This window comes from Ylistrum balloti, unplaced genomic scaffold (assembly GCF_031769215.1).
Source record: "Ylistrum balloti isolate Yb309-2 unplaced genomic scaffold, AGI_CSIRO_Ybal_v1 Utg370058, whole genome shotgun sequence".
NCBI lineage: Eukaryota > Metazoa > Mollusca > Bivalvia > Pectinida > Pectinidae > Ylistrum > Ylistrum balloti.
The window spans coordinates 925,146-945,051 of record NW_026782107.1 but is presented as its reverse complement, the minus strand read 5'-3'; the positions used below and the strand labels follow the sequence as shown (position 1 = coordinate 945,051).

General features: G+C 33.9%; 1 protein-coding gene across 2 annotated transcripts in view; it reads left to right on the top strand.

The window, feature by feature from the left end:
• The first annotated feature begins 2,360 nt into the window (after nt 1-2,360).
• Nucleotides 2,361-19,906, top strand: part of LOC132549480 (mothers against decapentaplegic homolog 3-like) — a 50,101-nt gene continuing 32,555 nt past the window's right edge. Inside the window, exons 1-2 of one of the 2 annotated variants that reach the window (XM_060213418.1) lie at nt 2,361-2,693; nt 17,420-17,467. In XM_060213418.1, coding sequence (XP_060069401.1) covers nt 2,488-2,693; nt 17,420-17,467 — 254 coding nt within the window. In that variant the 5' untranslated portion in view covers nt 2,361-2,487. The remainder of the gene's footprint in view (nt 2,694-17,419; nt 17,468-19,906) is intronic. The other variant, XM_060213419.1, reaches the window with a different exon arrangement.

The window sequence follows — 19,906 nt, the reverse complement described above, 5'->3', positions numbered from 1 at the left end:
TAGCCCAGGGTGTATACAGTGGCTAAGTGGATTGATAGCACAGGGTGTATACAGTCGCTAAGTGGATTGATAACCCAGGGTGTATACAGTGGCTAAATGGATTGAGAGCCCAGGGTGTATACAGTGGCTAAGTGGATTGATAGCCCAGGGTGTATACAGTCGCTAAGTGGATTGATAACCCAGGGTGTATACAGTGGCTAAGTGGATTGGGAGCCCAGGGTGTATACAGTGGCTAAGTGGATTGATAGCCCAGGGTGTATACAGTGGCTATGTGGATTGATAGCCCAGGGTGTATACAGTGGCTAAGTGGATTGATAGCCCAGGGTGTATACAGTGGCTAAGTGGATTGATAACCCAGGGTGTATAATTAATAGCCGATTAGGAAAATAGTCTTTTCTTGCTGAAGAAAACTCTGTGTGTTTCCTAGTAATTCCACACTTCTTACGGTGATTGTCTTGGCTTGTCATCAAAAGTAATTCTAACGTTAAAACATTAATAAAGCCATTTCATCTGAGGATAAACTAAAATATTCGGTAATAATTACAAGTACGGCTAATTAAAACTCAGAAACAAATGACTTAATGTCATATGGTGCTACTTTGAAAAAAATATATCCGGGACATATATAACACACGTCTCTGTTTACATACACCATTGTGTTTTACGCTCCACAACACCCGTTAGAATGACAAAAGCGTGCTGATTAATATGCCTCTAATTCAACAACTTCGACCCTTTATCATTGGCCTAGTTTATTTTCGTCACATAATGAATAGTCTTTAGGGTTTATTTATTGTATTACGTATTGAGTTGTTGTGTATGTTTTCATCACACTGGCTACGTCAGTTTGATTGTGACGTCACGATACGGACAATTGACATTGCGTTACGAATTAAAAATGGAACGACGAAACGTTTGATGTTGTCATCCACAATTTGACCCGAAATCATGTCCAAACGTAGCTATATGAGTTAGTGTCTTAAAAATTTATTTTATACGAAAAAGATTTTTTATAAAAGTTTTAATTTTGCTCCTCGTCAATTATTTATTTACTTATATATCAGATTGTACGTCTATTATTGCTTTTTTGTCGGCATTCCAGCGGACGAGAGAGGACAGGAAATAAGTAGAGGGGAAAAAGTATGAAGTGAAGGGAGCGAGAGAGATACAGTGTGGGGTAAAGAGGGGCCTGTTTGCTCACCGAGGCTCATAAAACCTTTTTATGTGTTTGGGATTTGAATATTGCCCATATGTCCAAGAGCTAAAAGGTTACAGTGATATAACATCAATAAACTGCATTATACGAGCTTGTACTCTCGTCAAAATGCCTTTAATATTTCAAAGGTTATGGTGTTGACCATAATGTACTGAAAGGAATGCATTTAACTGATCTTTGACCTCGAGGTCATAGTAACATATTTTTTGTGCTGTTGTTAAGTTTTAAGCTTCGTCGAAATGTGATTTGATGATTTAATTTATGTTCGGGACCAGACTATACAGGAAACAGTGCAGTTGATATCACAATGATCTGTTTTTGTACATTACTCAACCTCATTGTGTGATGTTATTTAAGTTTCATCCGAAGATCTCAAACGGTTTTCATACAAAGTGTTTCCTAATGTGTGTTGGAGACTCGTAACAAAGTCTATGTACAAATATGTATAATGTTCCGATTCCTTACGAAGAATTTGTTTTGAAGTGAATTGTATCCCCTACCGCGGTCACGAAACAGAGAAGTACGCGTTCCCGTATTTTCAATTTCAGTGTTATAGTTCCATTATTAGTTATCAATATAGAATACGTATCAATAAAATATAAAACATGGGAAATTTTCATAAAATTGTGGAGTGTGACTAAAAGTTTGTAACTTGGAAATATTAAGAAATTGTAAGTTCATATCAAACAAGAAACGAAGTTCAAACAGAAAGTGTGAAAACGCTGACCAGGTGGAGAAATGGCAACGTATTCTATGGAATATCGCTCTCGTCTGCGAAAGTTTTAAGCCCTCACATGATTCTGTTATTTAAGCTATATATGTATAGCTAATGTATACGATATATTTTGTCCACATTCTCTAAGTGGGAATATCAAAACAGTTCCATATGAAGTGCTGTAGTTCGAGAGTTGGCGCGGCAGCCTTTATTTCGAGATTATACGGTAACATGACTGATCATTTAAATAAGATGGACAAATTCTATGTACGTAAAAAAATTCCGATAATCATAAAACATTGATCATAGCTATGTTTACCGAGTTACATACAGTTTTGTAATCCCAGGAGTTTATAAATAGGAAATTACGGTACAAACGTACCTAATTGTTTGCCGCTAGGGGTCGCCTTTGATTGACCGAGGAGCTACAACGATATCAAGTCTGCATGGAATCCGTTGTTTGTTTATCGTAAGTTGAGTGTCATTTTCTCAAAAGAGGACAAGTCGACAGGTTAACTGGAACCCCGGGTAACCGTGGGATTAGCTCTTTTCCAGGATGACGGCGATGTCACCGTTCACCCCTCCGATCATCAAAAGGCTCCTCGGTTTTAAAAAGGGAGACAGTTCGGAACGCGAAGATAAATGGAGTGAAAAGGCTGTTAAAAGTCTGGTAAAAAAGCTTAAGAAAACCGGAGGACTAGATGAGTTAGAAAAGGCCATAACGACACAGGAACTGAACACTAAATGTATAACAATACCAAGGTTAGTAGTTATTTCATCAGTTTTTGGAGGGAATTGAAAGGGAAATGGGGACTCAATATGGCGGCCAAACAAACCAGATAGCTATTTGAGGGGCGCCTAAGGGGTAACGCATCTGTACATGTTTACTAGTCGAGATGGAAATAAAACACTAAAGCACAGGTGTTTATTTTGAGTTTCTACTTTGGAAGTGAGGCTGGCAAAAACGTGTGGTATTACCTGTATCGTTAACATACGTGACCATGACCCCTAAAAGCTACGTTTTAGAAGCTAAGTACAAGTTGACAATGCTTCATGTTCCACGGCCTCTGAATGGAGATCCATTGTTTATTTGTAGATTTATGATTGTAATATCTTGTATCTATACTCATCTTCTGGCATACACCCCTTGATGATACAAACCGAGGGAATATTGTACCTGACTACGACTAGTGTCTTAATTACTGCCTGATAAAGCCGAACTGGGACATTTTATTGAGTATGAAACATGTGTAAACATTGATGTTCTGTGTCAGTTTGTTAGAGGATAGCTTGGATTTCTACTGGTGTTGTTATTCAAGCTGTCATGGATTCAGAATTTCTAAATTTACTTCGGTATGGTCAAGTACCCGAAGTTAGAAATCCAACTGAGCTCGTACACATGTACTTAAATGTTTGATCCTTTATCCAAATCTGCGCATTTCCTTAATCCAGGTCATCCTTGACATATGCTTTAATTATATACACAGAAATGGTTAAGCTGAAACTTGAAAACACTGTGTACGTCAATCTATATGTAAGTGAAATTACTCGTAAAACTGAAAGTGTGAAATATTGTTGATCCTAATGAAGGCTAGACTGTCTACTGGAACATTTTGATGAAATACAAAAACTAAATGTACATGTTCGATGGGATGTATGTCTTGATTCCTTGTATTTACATGGCAAATATTTTAGCATATATACAATTATCCACGATGCACAAATCATAAGATATGTGTAGGAATTTTGTATGGTACACGTGATTAATAAAAAAGTCAGACTTCAGAGCGCTGGTATAGAGTTTAAGTGCATAAAAATTCATTGATGCGTTTTGCCCAGGAAAAGAACTTACAAGAAAATAGCTAGGTTGATATTGATTAATTGAAAATAATTGTTTAACAAGTTATAAATATTAAGTATAAAATGAAATGTATAAATGGGCGATCATGATGAGGTCTGCAATCATAGGAATTAGTTCTCGTTTCTGTCTCATAATCAGAACAGCAGAACTGGACTAGTTGGAATAGCATCAGCACAGACAGATTTGTTTTTAAACTTCCAGAGAAACACAAACTGTCACTTCCTGTGAAAGCTGAGAAACGGACCTGTTTGTGCTGAAACGGTTGTGTTCATAGACAAGACTCTTTATCTTTAATAGCTCTGGATGGCATATGATGTGTATCCCATATGTTGTACTATGAGGTAGGCACCAGCTACTACAAAGGGACTTAAAATGAACGTGATCGTTCAAAGGGCTATAAACCAAACAAACACCTAATCAATCAAAGAATTCATTAGTACAGAAAATTTGCATCAGAAATTTTCAGAACCATGCAAAGATTACTCACATCATGTTTCAAACTGTAAAACTGTTCGGTTGTGAATCAGTTGTCAATGTCTGGTATTATTTTGCTGAGACTTACCAACAGAATGTGTATGGACCAACTAGACATGCATCCGATGACAATGTGTAAATATCACGCAATAAAGGATCTGTCTTTCGTAAGAAGTTGCGATATGGTTTTTGAAAAACCTATGGATAACATAACAATAAGGAATGATTTGCAAAAGATCATCTTGGTTACCGTTTTCTTTGAAGATGGTTGTCTCATGGTAACTGTCTTCGTTTTCTTTGGTTGTTTGGTAAAATAAAGAAATGTGATGGGCCATTTCCATTCACATAACCAAGATGTCTCCTGCTTATTGATAACTCTGATTCTACTGACACATGACAGGCATAAGCCTGCCTGCTTAAATACTGAAAATCTACAATTTTACACAACAATATCTCACAAAAAGAATGTGTAATTGCTAATGGTTCAGTAGTCAGTTTCCTTTTATTAGTATATGGGACTACACAAAATAAATAGACTGGTCCGATGAACAAGTTACTAATAATAATCACTCATCTGTAATGCAAAAATGTCAGGACACATGGACAGGTGCTTTTTTGGGGCCATGAGTTGGCTTTTTCTTGCATAAATTTTTTTGGCATTTTTCAAATTGAGTGTTGATTAGAAACTTTTACCTGATGTGTAAATTTTCTACATATTGAACAACACTGATAAAAGCTCCTCAGCTTGTTATTAATGAAATCTAAATGAACCACATTACTTTTGAATCTGTGATAATCTGAATCATTTCTGACCTCCAGCAATTAATCATTGTAATTTTGGTATCAGTTAATTAATTTCTGAACCAATTAATTATTCTTATTAGTTTTGATTATCAGGCTATCACTTGAAGCCAAAGAAGCTGGAGAAGACTGATGTAGTATGGAAATCGTCAGATTGGGGTATTGAGCCTCATTCATTGAAGTGAAAGTTTATTAACCGAGCCATACACTGTCATGTTTGATACAGGTTGATACAGCTTTCATGAAGAGAATTAACATTTCATAGAACAAAAACACTGCAGTAAGCCCAGTTACTCAAAGTCATGGGGTGAGCTTATTACAGGACAATAAAATATCAATAAATTTACTATCAGTATGTTATGTGATAATTTTAAAGTTTGCTAGTGAAGCTGTCCACAGATAGTTGCTGTTGTTGATGAATCCTTTATTACTTGATTTTACATGCATAATTGCCCAGGGCCGAATTTCTCTATTAAGAAATATATCTATGTATTCTAGAAAAAATGCAAAGATGCTCTGTATCTATATTATGACATTTCAGTGTGATGACACTATAAAAACATTTCCAAATTGGCCCCATTATCTGTGGACATCGTCTTCATATGACCTAAGCTGTATTACTCCTCCAAGGGTGGCATTTCAAAGATGAACGATTATAATAATAAAATTAAGACACACATAAATGTTGGGATAGGTTTATTAGATTTAAAGTAGGTAATGTCAATACTTTATCCTTTGATTCAATACTAGATTCTATTATGTAAATATTTACATATTTTTCAAATTAAATAAGTTATAGATGAAGTTGACAGCATTAAAAAATGTTTGACTTACCTGGGCTCTTGTTAAAAGTTCAATTCTCTTGCAAATCTGTAAAAAGACTGACATTTACTCATAAACTTGTCACATTAAGCTATATAGTTGTTATATTTTACAGAACACAGCAGTCTGGTTTGGGTTACTTCATGAATATTTAATTTCAAATTTGTCTTTCAATTTGTGTAGAAATGTATACAAGCACAGCATGTATTTTCCTAATTGTAATTAAATATAAAAATGTTTGCTTGGTATTTAATTTTTCCTCTGTGAATATAGCCAACTATAAAGTGCAGTGTTACTAATTAGTGTTCCAGATTCTGACTGTACTGTAGTGTTACAAATTAGTGTACCAGATTCTGACTGTACTGTAGTGTTACTAATTAGTGTACCAGATTCTGACTGTACTGTCGTGTTACTAATTAGTGTACCAGATTCTGACTGTATTGTAGTGTTACAAATTAGTGTACCAGATTCTGACTGTACTGTAGTGTTACTAATTAGTGTACCAGATTCTGACTGTACTGTAGTGTTACTAGTTAGTGTACCAGATTCTGACTGTACTGTAGTGTTACTAATTAGTGTACCAGATTCTGACTGTACTGTAGTGTTACTAGTTAGTGTACCAGATTCTGACTGTACTGTAGTGTTACTAATTAGTGTACCAGATTCTGACTGTACTGTAGTGTTACTAATTAGTGTTCCAGATTCTGACTGTACTGTAGTGTTACTAATTAGTGTACCATATTCAGACTGCACTGTATAGTGTACCAGATTCAGACTGTACTGTATAGTGTACCAGATTCAGACTGTACTGTACTGAATAGTGTTACTAATTAGTGTACCAGATTCTAACTGTACTGAATAGTATTACTAATTAGTGTACCAGATTCAGACTGTACTGTATAGTGTACCAGATTCAGACTGTACTGTATAGTGTTACTAATTAGTGTACCAGATTCTGACTGTACTGTATAGTGTACCAGATTCTGACTGTACTGTATAGTGTACCAGATTCAGACTGTACTGTATAGTGTTACTAATTAGTGTACCAGATTCTGACTGTACTGTATAGTGTTACTAATTAGTGTACCAGATTCTGACTGTACTGTATAGTGTTACTAATTAGTGTACCAGATTCAGACTGTACTGTATAGTGTTACTAATTAGTGTACCAGATTCTGACTGTACTGTATAGTGTACCAGATTCAGACTGTACTGTATAGTGTACCAGATTCAGACTGTACTGTATAGTGTACCAGATTCTGACTGTACTGTATAGTGTACCAGATTCAGACTGTACTGTATAGTGTACCAGATTCAGACTGTACTGTATAGTGTACCAGATTCTGACTGTACTGTATAGTGTTGCTAATTAGTGTACCAGATTCAGACTGTACTGTATAGTGTACCAGATTCAGACTGTACTGTATAGTGTTACTAATTAGTGTACCAGATTCTGACTGTACTGTATAGTGTTACTAATTAGTGTACCAGATTCAGACTGTACTGTATAGTGTACCAGATTCAGACTGTACTGTATAGTGTTACTAATTAGTGTACCAGATTCTGACTGTACTGTATAGTGTACCAGATTCTGACTGTACTGTATAGTGTTACTAATTAGTGTACCAGATTCAGACTGTACTGTATAGTGTTACTAATTAGTGTACCAGATTCAGACTGTACTGTATAGTGTTACTAATTAGTGTACCAGATTCAGACTGTACTGTATAGTGTACCAGATTCAGACTGTACTGTATAGTGTTACTAATTAGTGTACCAGATTCTGACTGTACTGTATAGTGTACCAGATTCTGACTGTACTGTATAGTGTTACTAATTAGTGTACCAGATTCAGACTGTACTGTAGTGTTACTTATTAGTGTACCATATTCAGACTGTACTGTATAGTGTTGCTAATTAGTGTACCAGATTCTGACTGTACTGTATAGTGTACCAGATTCTGACTGTACTGTAGTGTTACTAATTAGTGTACCAGATTCTGACTGTACTGTATAGTGTTACTAATTAGTGTACCAGATTCTGACTGTACTGTAGTGTTACTAATTAGTGTACCAGATTCTGACTGTACTGTATAGTGTTACTAATTAGTGTACCAGATTCAGACTGTACTGTATAGTGTACCAGATTCTGACTGTACTTTATAGTGTACCAGATTCAGACTGTACTGTATATTGTACCAGATTCTGACTGTACTGTATAGTGTTACTAATTAGTGTACCAGATTCTGACTGTACTGTAGTGTTACTAATTAGTGTACCAGATTCAGACTGTACTGTATAGTGTACCAGATTCTGACTGTACTGTATAGTGTTGCTAATTAGTGTACCAGATTCAGACTGTACTGTATAGTGTACCAGATTCAGACTGTACTGTATAGTGTTACTAATTAGTGTACCAGATTCTGACTGTACTGTATAGTGTTACTAATTAGTGTACCAGATTCAGACTGTACTGTATAGTGTACCAGATTCAGACTGTACTGTATAGTGTTACTAATTAGTGTACCAGATTCTGACTGTACTGTATAGTGTACCAGATTCTGACTGTACTGTATAGTGTTACTAATTAGTGTACCAGATTCAGACTGTACTGTAGTGTTACTAATTAGTGTACCATATTCAGACTGTACTGTATAGTGTTACTAATTAGTGTACCAGATTCAGACTGTACTGTATAGTGTACCAGATTCAGACTGTACTGTATAGTGTTACTAATTAGTGTACCAGATTCTGACTGTACTGTATAGTGTACCAGATTCTGACTGTACTGTATAGTGTTACTAATTAGTGTACCAGATTCAGACTGTACTGTAAAGTGTTACTAATTAGTGTACCAGATTCTGACTGTACTGTATAGTGTTACTAATTAGTGTACCAGATTCTGACTGTACTGTATAGTGTACCAGATTCTGACTGTACTGTATAGTGTTACTAATTAGTGTACCAGATTCTGACTGTACTGTATAGTGTTACTAATTAGTGTACCAGATTCTGACTGTACTGTAGTGTTACTAATTAGTGTACCAGATTCTGACTGTACTGTATAGTGTTACTAATTAGTGTACCAGATTCAGACTGTACTGTATAGTGTACCAGATTCTGACTGTACTGTATAGTGTTACTAATTAGTGTACCAGATTCTGACTGTACTGTATAGTGTTACTAATTAGTGTACCAGATTCTGACTGTACTGTATAGTGTTACTAATTAGTGTACCAGATTCTGACTGTACTGTAGTGTTACTAATTAGTGTACCAGATTCTGACTGTACTGTAAAGTGTTACTAATTAGTGTACCAGATTCTTACTGTACTGTATAGTGTACCAGATTCTGACTGTACTGTATAGTGTACCAGATTCAGACTGTACTGTATAGTGTACCAGATTCAGACTGTACTGTATAGAGTACCAGATTCTGACTGTACTGTATAGTGTTACTAATTAGTGTACCAGATTCTGACTGTACTGTATAGTGTTACTAATTAGTGTACCAGATTCTGACTGTACTGTATAGTGTTACTAATTAGTGTACCAGATTCAGACTGTACTGTATAGTGTACCAGATTCTGACTGTACTGTATAGTGTACCAGATTCAGACTGTACTGTATAGTGTACCAGATTCTGACTGTACTGTAGTGTTACTAATTAGTGTACCAGATTCTGACTGTACTGTAGTGTTACTAATTAGTGTACCAGATTCTGACTGTACTGTATAGTGTTACTAATTAGTGTACCAGATTCTGACTGTACTGTAGTGTTACTAATTAGTGTTCCAGATTCTGATTGTACTGTAGTGTTACTAATTAGTGTACCAGATTCAGACTGTACTGTATAGTATTACTAATTAGTGTACCAGATTCTGACTGTACTGTATAGTGTTACTAATTAGTGTATCAGATTCTGACTGTATAGTGTTACTAATTAGTGTACCAGATTCTGACTGTACTGTATAGTATTACTAATTAGTGTACCAGATTCAGACTGTACTGTATAGTGTACCAGATTCTGACTGTACTGTAAAGTGTTACTAATTAGTGTACCAGATTCAGACTGTACTGTATAGTGTACCAGATTCAGACTGTACTGTATAGTGTTACTAATTAGTGTACCAGATTCAGACTGTACTGTAAAGTGTTACTAATTAGTGTACCAGATTCTGACTGTACTGTATAGTGTACCAGATTCTGATTGTACTGTATAGTGAACCAGATTCAGACTGTACTGTATAGTGTTACTAATTAGTGTACCAGATTCTGACTGTACTGTAGTGTTACTAATTAGTGTACCAGATTCACTGTACTGTACTGTACTATAGTGTTACTAATTAGTGTACCAGATTCAGACTGTACTGTAAAGTGTTACTAATTAGTGTACCAGATTCAGACTGTACTGTAAAGTGTTACTAATTAGTGTACCAGATTCAGACTGTACTGTATAGTGTACCAGATTCTGACTGTACTGTATAGTGTTACTAATTAGTGTACCAGATTCTGACTGTACTGTATAGTGTACCAGATTCAGACTGTACTGTATAGTGTTACTAATTAGTGTACAGATTCAGACTGTACTGTATAGTGTTACTAATTAGTGTACCAGATTCTGACTGTACTGTATAGTGTACCAGATTCTGACTTTACTGTATAGTGTTACTTTACTAATTAGTGTACCAGATTCAGACTGTACTGTATAGTGTACCAGATTCTGACTGTACTGTATAGTGTTACTAATTAGTGTACCAGATTCTGACTGTACTGTATAGTGTACCAGATTCAGACTGTACTGTATAGTGTTACTAATTAGTGTACCAGATTCTGACTGTACTGTATAGTATTACTAATTAGTGTACCAGATTCAGACTGTACTGTATAGTGTTACTAATTAGTGTATCAGATTCTGATTGTACTGTAGTGTTACTAATTAGTGTACCAGATTCTGACTGTACTGTAAAGTGTTACTAATTAGTGTACCAGATTCAGACTGTACTGTATAGTGTACCAGATTCTGACTGTACTGTATAGTGTTGCTAATTAGTGTACCAGATTCAGACTGTACTGTATAGTATTACTAATTAGTGTACCAGATTCAGACTGTACTGTAAAGTGTTACTAATTAGTGTACCAGATTCAGACTGTACTGTATAGTGTACCAGATTCTGATTGTACTGTATAGTGAACCAGATTCAGACTGTACTGTATAGTGTTACTAATTAGTGTACCAGATTCTGACTGTACTGTAGTGTTACTAATTAGTGTACCAGATTCAGACTGTACTGTATAGTGTTACTAATTAGTGTACCAGATTCTGATTGTACTGTAGTGTTACTAATTAGTGTACCAGATTCTGACTGTACTGTAAAGTGTTACTAATTAGTGTACCAGATTCAGACTGTACTGTATAGTGTACCAGATTCTGACTGTACTGTAGTGTTACTAATTAGTGTTCCAGATTCTGACTGTACTGTATAGTGTACCAGATTCAGACTGTACTGTATAGTGTTACTAATTAGTGTACCAGATTCAGACTGTACTGTAAAGTGTTACTAATTAGTGTACCAGATTCTGACTGTACTGTATAGTGTACCAGATTCTGATTGTACTGTATAGTGAACCAGATTCAGACTGTACTGTATAGTGTTACTAATTAGTGTACCAGATTCTGACTGTACTGTATAGTGTTACTAATTAGTGTACCAGATTCTGACTAGTCTAGTGTTCCTTGGACATAAATTGCTGTTTTTTCCTAAAACGAAGAAAATAAGATACTGAACATATTCCCAATTACAAAAAAAATGAAGCTGTATTTTCCCATTTTACACATACACATGCTGCTGTGAAATTTAGATAGGAAATTCACTGATAATAAAGCCGTCCTGTGACTTAAAGTCTGACTTTGTATGTTTGCCCCCTTAGATTATTACAAGACAGATATATATGATTGATGAAATAAATCTAGCTTTGTAACAAATTTAACCAATGTTTAAGATGTACCTTATAGTGACCTATAAAACACAATAAACAATACAGGATGTGATAATATATATGACAAAAATCTCAATTTTATCAACCAAAACACTCTCACCAAGAAACATATCATCATTTCCAAATTGTCTTGCATGTAAATTGTTCTTAGAAACTTAACTAGTGTTTGTTTATAAGAAATATTTAGATTTCTTGAGATATCAAAATAAAAGTTGTCTCCCTTTCTATATGAAATGTACATGTAGATAATGGACAGGTGATACATGTCACAAATTCAAAGTGAATGTTGATTAAATTCTGTTATAAAAACCAAAGAAATCTACAGATAACATTATCATTTGGCACATGTCTGGTGAAAAGTCCCACATATTCAATAGACCCTTGATGATATGTTTTTGACTCCCAAATATGAGTTTTGACTTGTTTGAATGAAGGGTCATGTCTATTGCAGAAAGATTTGACCCTTCAGATATGTGATTTGAAATTATCTTTTGTTTGATGTCAAGGATCAAGGGTCAACTGAATGCTCTTGGCCAACTAACATCAAAAATGCTATTCCAAGTCTGTATTAAGCCCATACCCCGAATAGATATAGAATTCAGAGCTTGTCTGAAAAGTCAAAATGACATAATAGTAGATATTACGTCAAACAAATAAAACATGGAGGAGTTTTTTTATGCGTAAGTCCCCCATACTCACTTAAGGGCAATCTATTTCTGTTATGAACTGTATTGTTAGTTTAATAAATAACTTATCAAAAATAAACATGAGATGATATGTTTCTCAGGAAGCTGAGAAATCAGACCTTTGCTGTAGAGAAATCTAAATACGAGTCTCAGGACAAATACTATTAACTTTTCTAAATTGTCCCATCAAAATTGGGGAATTTATCATGCTATGTAGATAGGGAATGCCTTATTATTTGTTGTTTTCTGTGGAAAATGTTCCGACAGGTCAATCACAGAATTATCTCCCCTGAATTTAAAGAATTATCTACCCAGAATGTAAAGTGATATCTATGTATCTGTACAGAGATTTCTACCCCGAATATAAAATGTGGTATTTCTGTATCTATACAAAAAATTCTACCCTGCATGTAATGTGTGGTATTTCTGGACAAAAAAAAAATCTGGCAGGATGAAAAAAAAACCCAGGAAGCGTGCCCTTACACCAGTACGAGATGATACTGAGTTTTTTTAATGAGTACCTGGCAGTGATGTGTTTGTTACTGAAACAGATTGTCTTGAACCATCATTTGTAATAGGTATACAGGATGATTCAAAGATTGAAATAGAAATAGCATTCTTGTGGATTCAATTAATTATACCTTTTAATATGAATGACAATAATATCTTCTGGACTTTTGCAGTTTCCTCGAATCCATAGAGGATGATTACAATATCCTTTTGCATCCTGGGATAATGGGCCATCAGGTTATAGGTACAATTCTAGAATGCCTGTCATGCTTGTTTAAGATATGAATGGCTTCGCATAACAAGAAGAAATAATATGTAATTATAAGAATTTGGTCAAATTTAACATTAATGATATAAATAATATATAACAGGACAGATACTGATGGAGAGATTGTTTAGTAAACTGTAGGTAATGTCAGCTCTATATCTAAAGCTGTAGACAATCTGTCAAGCCAAATGAGTGAAATATTGCTGCTTTACATTTTTTGAAATACAACAATAAAATAAAGGATTATTTGTGTATGATTCATTTGCAAACTTTACTAAATGTTTCACCTGATGATCTTGATTTTAAATTGCCCTTCATTGTCTGTTATATCAACAAACTTTGGTCAGGGTGATGGTTACCACTTCGTAAGAACTGCCTTCCATTATCTGTTACCAGTATTTCTAAAAGTCACAACAGTGGTCTCCGTATCATAAGAAAGTGTACAGCTTATATTCAGGTGGAGGTTATATGTGGATCAAATCGAGAAAAAATTTGCTAAAAGCTGGCCCTGTGGCTTATAAACCAGTACAGCTTATAACCAGGAAAATATGATATTGTTCAACAGCGGTGGGCACAATGTTCCTTATGAAATCTCTCATAGTTTATTGCCAGTTGACCGTCAGTACAATTTCTGTATCTGAACAGAAATATCTGTCCTAAATATAATGCTGTCATTTTTTATACATTTGAAAAGTTTTTTACCAAAAAAACCAGCAAAAAAGGGACATTCCCTTTACATTTGATGGTAAATTTCTTAATTTTCAATAGGAGGCTTTAAAAAATTTTGTGGTGCTTGTAGGTACTCTTAATTTCCACTAAATCTGAAGTGTAGTTTTCTGTATCTGTTATTGTAAAAAAAAAACGTCAATTAAAACTTTATTTGATGACAATTGTAAAAAAAAACGTCAATTAAAACTTTATTTGATGACAATTGTAAAAAAAACCCTTTCAATTAAAACTTTATTTGATGACAATTGTAAAAAAAACCCTTTCAATTAAAACTTTATTTGATGACAATTGTAAAAAAACCCTTTTCAATTAAAACTTCATTAGATGACATTTGTAAAAAAAACCCTTTTCAATTAAAACTTCACTAGATGACAATTGTAACACATCCATTAATAACTGTTGGTGGCTTGTATGAAGAATGTTGTTCGAAAGACCAACAGGTGAAGAGCACTTTTCAGTACAAATCAAGATACAGAAGTGTGAAATGGTGAACTTACTTTATCCTGCAGTTTTTCAATCTTTCTAGGTCTGGTTGGTAATTCTACAAGCCTAAACTTTGATACCTAGGATATAGTGGAGGAAATCCAAAATTGACCGGAAGAAATTTCAAAATCTAAATGAAGAGATACACCCCATAATTTGACAAATTTGGTAATGTTCATACATGTATGATAATGTTAATTTCAATCAAGTACATATATACATGTATGTTCTGAACCTTGCCATTGTTCAATCGAATTCAAAATAATCTGGAGTAACCAAGGAAAATTCACATAATAAGTTAGGTAACCCAGTATCCTTTTGTGTTTAGTTGGGGAATTTAACAGGTGTCTCCTCAGTGAAAGGTGAGAGATCTTTTCTGTAAACTTAAGTATTCTATGAGGGGGATATTTTTGTGATTTGAACGAACGAACTACACAGGAGAGGATTGGTTTTGAGGCCATTGTACTTCCATGCACCTGTATCTCAAATACAATAAACATTATTGAATTAAATTGAATCAGTGCAATGATGGATTTGTGCATCCACAGGGATATATTTAATCCTACTTACATTTGGTACATAAACTGCAAATAGCTCTATCTTATTTTAGCACACTACTTTCAGCAGTAGGCCCAAATATCTCTGAAAAAGAATACAACAGCACCACATAGTTGTTACAAAATCATATATATAGTGAAAATAACAATGAAAATAGTTTATGTATAAAATGTGAATTTCCTGTACGCATAAATTATCCAAAAATGAGTACATCATGACCATTGAGGTCAGTAGGTCATGTTGTAGAATTGTTCTTATCAAGCATAATACATCAAAATCTTCAGAATCTTCAACACCTACATCTACAAAATTATATGTAACCAGCATTTTCGAGGCCTTTGTCGGGATTTACCTTATCACCTGCCAGATATTGGGCATTTTTTGTGCCACAGAAGTAGAAAATTAGGGGGAGGGTGAAAGGGTACAAACGAAATCAGGCAAGTGCATTTGGTTTCTTGACATTTTAGAAAGTGTTGAAATTTTTTTTTTGAAATCTACATGACTTAAACAGGGAAAATAAACAACAAACACATTGAGGAATTGGAGACTGAAGTTTTAGACCAAAATAATTTAGAGGCAGGTAAAAATCTGAGAATACAGGTGGTCTAAAAACTGTTTCTGAAACAGACTGGCTTTAAAATCACGGTCAGGTTTAAACCGTCGTAATTAACAAATGTTGCTACCTATACAATAAGTGTTTAATAAAAGTACAAAGTGCTTGATATCTGTAATGACACATATAATTATTACACATGATTGTAGGATAAAAAATCTATTAAGATTTGAAGTAGTTTTTTTATCATAATGATAATTCTTGTTAGACTACATCAATAATTACTAATGATATAGTCGAACCTTATTATCTCATTGTCGGGGGAGTGGGGGAGAGGACCATGGGAAGCCTTTCAGATAATCATTTGACTGACTTGTTTGGTGTGAAATTTTTTGTATAGATGAAATGCTTGGATTTAAATGGTGTATTTGAGTTACATGAGCTTCAAAATAACAAGACTCAAAATTTCTTCTTGAATCAGTCTGTTGTCTTACAAATTATTGATGTGTCTGAGATGGATCATTTAATGGATTCTACAATCAACAAAAAGTTTACGGTTGAAATGGATTCTTAAATATACAAACATTATAAACTTGAGATTGATTCTGAAGTATACATACAAACAGTGATTTTTGAGACTCGGATGTTTAGGTCCTGGACTTCTACTCTTCCTGTGGGACTCGCTCAAATTTTAAGACCCCACTCTACCTCGACACACACCTGGAAAATTTCTACAAAAATTACAAACAAGAGAAAATTCTGTTGTGTTATAGGATGAATCTGAATTGTGTTTATGCTCAGTAATTATAAAACACATATATAACACATCTTAGTTTTGAGATAATTCACTGAATAAAAAAAAATAACTCTAGTATAAACTGGATAAGAACATTTATAGATGTCCCTGCAAACCTTGATACTTGAATAATGAGAAATTGTATTCCAGTTTCAAGTATATATGTATGTATCACTCAAAAGTGTGAAAATAGAACATGTTTGATGGTAAGTAATGTTGACATTTATAGCAGTGGATTGTCTCCCTTTAACTGTTGAATGACTGACTTCCCCAGTGTAGTGTATCATCCTGTATAAGAAGGACACTGGTGAGACTGTGTTGGCAGTATGTACGGACCTTAAGTGATATACAAAGACATTAAATCTTAATCAGGATTTTTTTTTTCCAGAAACGTCCTTGCTGTCTCATGGCTATCACTGTTTGGTCTTTGTATATTTAAAAATTATCTTAAGATGTGCATTGTATCTTTGTTTGATTGATTTTAATTGATTGAAATTGTGGCTTATTTTCATGTAATATTTCAGAATGGGACCAGGTGAGATGGTTTTATGAAGACTTAAAAGTTCAAATTGTTTTCAATTTTATATGTGATTTTCATTTTAATGTTTTTTAATGTTATTAAACTTTTTTTTTTGTTCTTATGTAAAAGATCAATACTGTGATGGTTAAATCTACAGACTGAACCTATAATGTGTTGGTAAAGACTTGGACAATTATTCAGAAAGATTTAAGGATATACGCTACCTTGAACATGATACATTGTTTTAGAGTTATCTCCCTTTCAAGCTTTTCAGGCTTTTCATCAATTGATTTAGTGATTTATGTCAGTTATTCTGTTACTTTCACAGTGTAAATGTCACAGTAAATAAGTATATAATTATAGATGTAAGACATTCTCAACTCTGTTCTATCAAAATCTTTGACCATTTTTGTTCCACATCCATTTCAGTCATGGTAGCCGGTCTCCCCTTCAGTTGGTTGCCAGGGCAATGGAAAAGTGAGTTTTTATTCATTTTTCTATTTTAACTCTTTTAGTGGGGTGTCCAAGTCATTTTGTAATAATAAATTGATTAATTTGAGTTAAAGATTGAGCAATATTTTGACAGTTATAGAGATAAACCTGAAGGAGAAAGATAAATGTTTCTGTTTCTTGAGTCTATGATAATGTGTTCCCATGGTAACCATTGGGTGTATTATAATGTTGTAAACTATTGTGACATGAAATGGATGTGTTTGATTGCAAAAATGTGTGTTATAGATTTTGTGTTAATATGCATGTATGTTTGTTGCACAGTTTGGCTGTGTTATTATCATCACTACATAGAATTTTTATGGTGGTGATTCTATGTTACATTTATTGTTGTGTTAATTAATTTGTCTTCATTGTTCATGTTTAACTGAAGTTCATTTAACAAGAATCACTGTTGAAGTACAGCCAGTGATTTTTGGGACTCAGATTTTTGAGTCCTAGGATTCTTGTTTTTTCTCTAGGACTTTTCTATTTTATAGATCCCTATACTATCTCCTTATGATGGGACTTGTCAAAATTTTGAATATGGTGTTCTGATCTGGACTAAAATCATTCAAATATTTTACTGGCAGTGTATTCTGATGGTATAATATGTTGAACTTACACTGTAGAGTACGATTTTGTCCTAAAAAAAAATTGACCCAAGTTGAATCCAATTTTACTAAAAGGTATGATTGTACAAAGGAAACACAAGTGAACAGCACCTGTAATACAAATTTAGAATTAGATACAGTAAAGTCAAATAATGAACTGAACTCCAAATATACATGTTTGTTTCGTCCTTCTATGACTCTTCAGTGATGCTTAGGGGCTAAATTTGGAAACCTTAAGGGAAACCAAATTTGATGGAAAGAAAAGTCAGAATCAAGATGGGGAAGTGCACCAGTACCAAGAATTAATAAATGGTGTAATTTACATATGCTACTTATATCTTACCAATTATTGTAATATTTTATGTAGCTAATATTGCTACAGAATTTTGTATGTATAGAACATTTCGTAGATGTTTATAAAATTTGCAAATTTTGTATCCATATCATAGTTTATATCACTGAGGTCCCAAAGTATCCTACTCCTCCACCACAACACTTATCTCAAAACTTTTTTATCCTTGTTAACCTCATTTCCACCTGACCAAAATATTATAAAAAATTCCTAGAACCAATGTCTAGGTTTTAATAACGTTTTGAAATTGTTGCAGATTTGTGCGGTTAGTTGTATTTACTTCTATACCAAGGAGAAGTATTATTAATTGGACAAAAGAGAATATTTCTTTCTTGTTTTAAAAACTTATTTTACTATGAAATGTTGAATGTACAATGTGTATTTCTTATAACATGTATACATAAGATGATTTTCATCATAATGAATGGCCTCATTTTTGTCTCACGAGTGCTTGAAATTTCACTTGTACAATTATATAACCCTTTACACACAGCGATTTTCAGGGGGGCTGTGTTGGGCACAGTTCCCAAATGGATTTATTTCATTTCCAAAATATACAGGCTACCCTTGAAACTTTCTCCCAAAATGAGATAAAACAATGCCTTCTTGAATGAATGGATAAGGACAATTCAACGATTTTCTTTTTCTGTTTTGTTTACTTATGAAACATTTGTGATTAGCTGTTGATTGTAATGACAGAAAACATTACTGACAAAGGATTTCTCATGAGTTAAGTCATCAATTTTTTATCAAACCATCCTTATAATTTATAATGTAAGATATTGTCATTTTAATTGGGAATCATTGATGTTGTTTCTGTGATATTTGAAGTTGCAAGTATAAAAAAAGAAAAAAATGAGAAAATTCTTAGACACATTTCATTATACATGTTACAGTGTTGTATGGAAATAACTTGTGATTGGTCAGGTGAATGGTAGGGTGAATGGACAGACAGAAGGATTTTTTTTCTAACTTAATGATGAAGCACTTCCTGATATGTCTTGTATAAAGCACATGTAACACTGGATTATTATTAACTGGTTTGGTTTTTACTTAATTTTGAAGCCATCTTCATGTTATTCTGAATACTTCCTCCATATAGAAAAAATTATTGAAATTTGTTTAATATACATTTAAGAAGAATTTGTTATGCCACAGAAATAAATGAATTTGATATGAGAACTGTGATACCTGTAGGCCAGAAATACAAGATGCTTCAGTTTTGCTCTCTGTACAAAAAGATTGATTTTGGAGATGTGCGTCCATTTGGTCAAACATGGCTTCCATCGTTTGTATGTATAAGGCGCTAAGATTACGTCACGTATATTTAAGCAAGTCTTTTGAGCAAAAAGAGAAATTTTCAGAAATTATAGAACCTTTCTAGTTATGTCACCCATACCTGTAGCTCTCCACATCTTCAAATATTCTTCATGGTCAGATTATTGTCTTCAGATCAGTGGA